General features: G+C 36.8%; 1 protein-coding gene across 2 annotated transcripts; it reads left to right on the top strand.

Moving 5' to 3' along the window:
• The first annotated feature begins 616 nt into the window (after positions 1-616).
• On the top strand, positions 617-3,262 carry msx1b (muscle segment homeobox 1b). 2 transcript variants are annotated; one of them, XM_079463446.1, is made up of 3 exons: positions 617-734; positions 1,390-1,750; positions 2,256-3,262. In XM_079463446.1, the coding sequence occupies exons 1-3, from the start codon at positions 732-734 to the stop codon at positions 2,657-2,659; spliced, it is 768 nt and encodes a 255-aa protein (XP_079319572.1). In that variant the 5' UTR covers positions 617-731; the 3' UTR covers positions 2,660-3,262. The 2 variants fall into 2 exon arrangements, with proteins under 2 accessions (XP_079319572.1, XP_079319571.1); XM_079463445.1 differs by lacking the exon at positions 617-734 and having other exon boundaries at positions 1,313-1,750.
• Positions 3,263-7,181: the final 3,919 nt, after the last annotated feature.

Raw genomic sequence — 7,181 nt, forward strand, 5'->3', positions numbered from 1 at the left:
GCTGGAAAAGTCTAAGCGAATTCACAACCTCGGGATTATTTGTCTGAATAATGATCAAACATCAATTTAATTCAGCTCTTTAAGTTTGAAAAAAAACATACTATCATTAACTGCTTGATTTATTCATATTTAGATTTTTTAAGGCACTTATTATTAATAATAATAATAATAAACTAATAATAATAGTAATAATAGCATAATAATACGGTTATTAATATTCATACGAATGTTGTTGTTATTATCCTGTTGTTGTGGTCGGTTAGTTGTTTTATTGTGTCCATGTGCATGTGTTGTTTTGAAAAGATAAGCGAGTTTTTCCAAACTTGCCATGAGCACTTTTCTGTTGTGCTTTGGAAAAGTAATAGTTCATTTTCTTGACGTCACCGCTGGGCCTCGCAGCTATTGCAGGACTACATATTTCGAGGACAATTGGTTAAGTGGAGTTAAACTGTTGCCTTTTCCTCCTCGAGGTACCTTCGCTTTTGATCCCACCGTCACTGGCGCCTCGCAAAACGCAGCTCGTCTGGCTCTCTAAATGAGAGAGAAGAAAACTGCGCTCGCCTCTCAGCTGAGCCTTTTGTAACCTTAAAAGCCCGTGACATGCCTTAAATTGCCTGAGTATTGTGTAACTTACAGCCCTTTCGAATCAATTTCTGCCTTCACAAAAGCTTCTCTCAATAAAGGAACCATGAATAGTTTCCATATAGCTCAGAAATGTTTTCCTACGACTAATGGTAAGAGTTTCTTTTGCTTTTCTACATGTCTGCTATTAAAACGAACTTCGTTTTTAATATGAATAGCCTAAACTAATTATTTTAAAAATATATGTATGAAGGCTTATGTCTAGATGATTTATTTTACCTGCACAAGCTGACTTTAGCGAACAAGATTTTCGTGTGTGCTGTGAACTCCTTTGACAAAAGTTTCGGTGCGGAATAAATCCATTGTGTCTTTTCAATGGCTTCTTAACAGTCGGATACAGATACTTTGAGAGCTTCCCCACTGTTTAATTGGGCTAAAATTGGTCTACTTTGTGCCCCAAAGAGTCAAGCGCCCCGAGGCCGTCTATACATCATCTCAGCAAGACATCCGCGATTAAGTACTCATTTTTCTCGATATCCCCTTGATGTCTCGGTGTCAACCTGGCCACATGACTTCTAAAGGTTTTCTTTGTGATTGGTCCGAACGTCCCCCAAGGGAAGTTGGCCACCAATCAGATCGAGGCTGTCAGAAGTCACCTGGTCAAGAGGACGCGCTGATTGGCGGACCGCAGTTTGTGTACTCTTATAAGTGCACTGAGGCGGGTCAGGACAGTCTATTAGAAGTTGGTGAGACGTGACCGTGTAAGCAACAACTTGCGGCTAATGGTTTACGATGAATTCTCCAAAGGGACCCGTTGCCCGTGAAACGACAGCGCACGAGAAATCGGACTCGGAAGGCGAGGAGAGTCAAAAGCCGAAGGACATGACCACTGACACGGGACATAAAATCAAGAAGAACTGCTTGCCGTTCAGTGTCGAATCCCTGATGGCGAAGTCAACCTGCCAGGTCGTGTGCTCTCCGGTTCTCCAGCAACCTTTCCCCCAGAGACTGGGACCGGACCTATTACGGACTTACTTTGGGGAGAAAACGAAAGTTTCTGTGGACAGTTTGTCAAATGCGTCGGACAGCTTACAGGAGGAAAGTGAAGAATTGAGCGATAAGGAACAGAGCACTTGGTTAAACTCGTCATCTTTTGCGTCTCCACATCGTAAGTATTTTACGCATTTCATGTAATTAAATATTGTTTTTAAGAGCGTAAACATGCAAAGCAACAACAATTATCTTGCAGTTATTTTTGGATTTATTCTCCTTTGTTTTTACGTCGATCTAATGCATAAGCCATGCTACAATTCTTGTTATAATATATGCTACTAAATATAGTTTATTATATCATTTATTATAGGCTACAATATTAGAGGTATTGATTGGTATGCATGCACACAAGTCTATTCGTTGATAACAATGTTAATAGATTGCAACTTTTGTAGCAATACATATATAGGCTAATGCGTTAATATTTCTTGTTATTGCTTTTGTTGTTGAACCCCAAAACATAAAAAATGTTTCGCAAGTTTTAGTTGTTGTTTTGTTGAACATGCAAAAACGCAAGAAGGAAACTGAAAGGAAACCTGAAAATAAATACGATGGGAAAATAAATGTAAACACAGAGATGTTTCGAATAAACTAAAGGATTTTCCCTTCATGTTTTCCAGGTCACCCGAGCCCAACGGCGTGCCCCTTACGCAAGCACAAGACAAACAGAAAGCCCCGCACGCCCTTCAGCACCTCCCAGCTGCTCTCTCTCGAGCGCAAGTTCCGACAGAAACAGTACCTCTCCATCGCCGAACGGGCCGAGTTCTCCAACTCCCTCAACCTCACCGAGACTCAGGTCAAGATCTGGTTCCAGAACAGGCGAGCGAAGGCCAAGAGACTCCAGGAGGCCGAGCTGGAAAAGTTCAAATGCGCCTCAAAACCCATTCTGGCACCGTTCGCGCTGCCGTTCCCTCTGGGATCGCCATCATCTCTGTATGGACCACCAGGCTCTTTCCCACGGCCTTTACCGATGCCGGGACTATTCAACGGACCTGTGTCTTATGGGATGTATTATTTATCCTAAAAACTTTTACCCGATGGCTTCTTCCAAACTCGGAATGCTTTAGAGACTTTAAATTATGTCCACCATGCGCGCAAATATAACCTACTCTGGTGTAACAAAGTCAAATCAAAGGGCAGGTTATTCTTTTGGAGCCCTTTTGGTCATACTTTACATTATAGTGTTTATGTTACTCTAAAAGTATCCTAACTTAATTCTGAGTAATACTAATTCTTGTGTAATAATTTGAAGGAATGCTTACCCATAGTTGTTAATTTAATAATGAATTGTACTATTAGGCAATATTTGTAACATTAGCACTGTAATGCAAAGTATTACCTTTTTCATCTGTTACATTGAATAATTATCAAGTCCGTAAATCTCGAAAACATTCCTCAGAAAGGAAAAAGAATGGAAAGTAAACTCCTGTATATTTTAGTTTTTTATTCTCTGTTGTATATTGACGTGCTCTTGTAGAGCAGGTAGACGTGTAAACAGTTTTAAGATCAATTTCAACTGAGCTTATCCGTCCCATGACGAAGAAGTACTTATTGGCCTTATGTTGGAAGTGCCTTGAAAGACCAAATATTTATTAGTGAAAAATAAAAAGTATTCTTTCTTAAATGTAACATTTTTCTTTTTCGTTTTCCTTTTCCACACAATTTATTCCAAATGAAAAGCGTATTTGGAAAATGGGACGCATAACATAACAGACCCATTTGACAGTGATAAATCGTAACTCTCCTATAATTATCTGAAGACTTATTAACCTGGACCCCGTCGAAACTGGTCTATAGAATTATGACTCGTTATTAAATTTTCCATATAGTTTTGCTATATAAATCTTTTAATTAAATTGCCCTGTCACATTGGTAGCCTACAGTATAGGCCATCTATAACCAAGACAAATATTTTATATTATTCCACAACGTGGTCTGCAGAAAGTGTCATATCTTCCACAGTATTCATTTAGGCCTAAAAACTAAAAAAGTGAAATATAAAAAATTGTTTAAAAATAGTAAGACATATGCTACTGTAATAATTACACGAAGGAAATTGCTAAGAAGATTATTCTTCAGTGAATAGACCGCAGTGACAAAGAAAACGCTGATAAAGGAAAGGAGCACTTAAAGGGGATTTTTCTTAAAGCAACATACAATAACACAAACAACATAAATGAAAAATTGAATTGGAATTAAAACAAAAAGAATAAACAGATAGACCTACATGTAATAAATTGACTCCGTTTAACGTAAAAGCACGTTATAAAGCGTATCCTCAATGCGGGAGTGGATGTTAGACAAGTTTAGTAGTTTAGTATTTTAAGATACACCGCTTGAGTGGGCTATTAAATTCGATGTACTTTTCTTCATCACTACTGTTTACATAACTTATTAAAAATTGTACAGGGGTCCTAAACGAGGTGATAGCCGCCTACTTAACACTAAGAGCAAGCATTTGAACCAACTTTTATCATGCGATGCTGCTATTTCTGTCCAGTAGATGGCGCCATCAAAACCTTTCTGACAATCAAAGTCTATTTGAACTGTGACAGAAGCCTACTTAGCCTACTTTCTAAACTATAATTAAGCCTATTATATTATATATTTTTTTCTAATTAACATGTTGTCTTAAACAATAACTTATTATATATTAATCTTCACGCTTATCAAAGTTGTGGTATCACTCTACCAGCATTGTGTCTGAGTTCACAGTGACACTGTTCTGGAGTTTGTTTTATTGAAAGCGTCTAAATAACAAGAAAAAAGCAACAAGGGACATGCGCTGTAAGACAGATTCTTTAAAAAAAGTTATTCATGACCGATCGAGTAATCTAAATTACAGACAGATGGAAGAACAGATTAGCTAGTGAGTTGTCAGAAAGAGTTGTTTACTTCTGTACATTCGCAGATGTTCGGATTGCCGTGTGAAAATTCGTTTTACATGATTGTTACTATTATTAATTATTTGTCACATTTGTCTCAAAACAATTTGTGGAAGAGTTCACAGTAATAGTTGCACTGAAATTTGGAGTTAAATTCAAGCTTAATTCATGTAAATATGTAGGTACTGTGGTCCCAATAAATAACATGAAATTTTGATCGTAAACGCACGTTTGACAAAATGTTAATTTCAGCCACTTTCTCTGTATAGAAAACAATTCAAATCCCTTTAATATATCATCGTGTTATTGGTTTGTTATTGACCGAGATTATATTTTTAGATAAACTTGACGACAGGTGATGAATGGGCTATTTGCTCAGTTGCAGAGGTCAGTAGTGCAGCAGACAGCCGACACGTTCGCCATTTGGATGAAGTTCCAGCACAACGTTCTCTTCATGCAGGAACGGAACGAAGGAGAACCTGCACAGAAAGTTAGGGTAGGCTTTACAAAGGCGTAGGTTTTACACTTGTTGGCTGCATTGTTTCAATGGGTCGAATGAGTCATTTATGGCCGGAATGGTGCAACTAAAAAATAAAAATGGTTCTTTGCAGTGACGCCATATAAGAACCATTTTATAAAAAGAAACCTTCACATTTTTAATAGTCTGAACATTTTTGCACTAGAAAGAGCGTTGTTGTGCAAGGGACCTTAAAGCACGACAGATAACTTTCTTTTAAAGAGTGCTCGCGTTCTAAATAATGACCAAACTCACTTATTAAACCGACGTTAAACTTGACGTTTCCGCAGGTATTTATGTTTGGAGGGCAAGTCTGCACCGATGGACTGCAACGGTCTAAAATTCCTGCAGAGATACACAGGTTGCATTGTAACGCATGTCCCGTGAAAGAAATGCGAAAAAGGTCTGGAAGACAAAAAGAAAGACAAAATGTAAAAAATACAAAATATGAGTGCACTATAGTTGCAGTTTAAAAAATGTGCAGGCTTACCACGGGCGAAGACCATCGCCAGACAAACATTGAAAAACAACTTCATTATATCTCGAGGTTTAAGTTCTGTGGATCAAAAATACGTCGGTTTTGTACTGGAACGGTATACATTTATACATTGAACAGCCATGGGATCTATTAGCTTATATTTGTAAAAAATATTTATTAAACAACACAAGTTAATAAATATCAGACTTGCCAGCAGGATGGAAGTGAAGGTCTGTGGACACAAGACGACTGAGACACTTTCAGTGGAAGGTTGGAAAATGTGTCTCTTGATGTATCTTATGTTGAATGTGAGTGTACAAACTGGCAGAGCGATTTAAAAGTATGTTCTGAACCTGTTTCGGTTTCGCAGTTTTTCATCTGTGTCCCGCTTTATTGACTTAAATGTTTAATATTGCTAAAATAAAATAAATATATAAAATATCAATAGCTAATGATGGGAAAAATAGTTTGCAAGCGTTTATTTTGAAGGACATCTGAAAAAAACAAAGAACAAACGCAGCCCCCCCCCCACCCCACCATTTCTTGTGTAACTAGATAATGAAACATTTTTTGACAAATGCGTTGTTAACAAATATGATACAATGTCTGGTGAAATCATTTTAGTATAACAATCAGTTTACCGAGGTCATGCAACATTCATTTGTCATTATTTGACTGCAACACTTGTACTGTTGCATCACTTATGTTTGTTTGGTAAACTTACATTTTTCTCGATTTTGTTTTGATAACATAAATCCTTTGTAGTCTCCCTGGTTCCCTGAATTGTTAACTTGAGCTTACCTATTGTTACATGTACAGCTATAAAGAAAATTGTAAAGCTATGATATATATATATGCATTTATAATCTATCCCATATTCAATTAAGCAACAACAATGTATTAAAGGAATAGTTCACCCCAAAATGAAAAATTATGTCACCTTTTGCTCACCCTCAAGTTGTAACAAACCTGTGTAAATGACCATAGTAGAAAATAACTGTATATTGTACATATAAATTATATGTTTTCTTTTATTCTGATGAACACAAAATGAGATATTTTGAAGAATTTAGGAAAGCAAACAATTCCGGTGGACCTTTGACTACCGTTTTAATTGTTATGGTAGTCAGTGATGTACCAGAACTGAAAATTGCTTCCAAATATCTTTCTCTTTGTTTATCAGGGAAAACATTTATACAAGTTGGGGGACAAATAAATGGTGCCAGAATTTTCATTTTTGGGTGAACTGTCCCTACAAACTTAACAACTATTTATAAGAAAAGGACACATTTGATTCATAATTTGCTATTTCAAAACTAGCATATTCTTTTGTCTTTTGGTACCCTTATCCATCAAGAAAACAGACTTTTAGCAATGAAGAAACCATTTTGATGGTGTAAAGGCTACCTACTTTATTTAATGCAGTACAGTACCGGGTGACTACTTCAGTGAACATTTAGAAGACAGAATGCACTTTGAGTATGTACAAGAGACGTCTAGCGTAAATCTTAAATAGAAAAACAAACAAACAAACAAACCAGAATTTGCGAAACAAAAGTCATTGACATTCTGATAATAGCAATGTTTACTTTATATTTAGTTCCTTTGTTGATACTCACACCTGAACCATACACTTATGAGTATTTCTATTTCCCGTTTATTAGAC

This window comes from Barbatula barbatula, assembly GCF_947034865.1.
Source record: "Barbatula barbatula genome assembly, chromosome: 8".
In the NCBI taxonomy this organism is placed as follows: domain Eukaryota; kingdom Metazoa; phylum Chordata; class Actinopteri; order Cypriniformes; family Nemacheilidae; genus Barbatula; species Barbatula barbatula.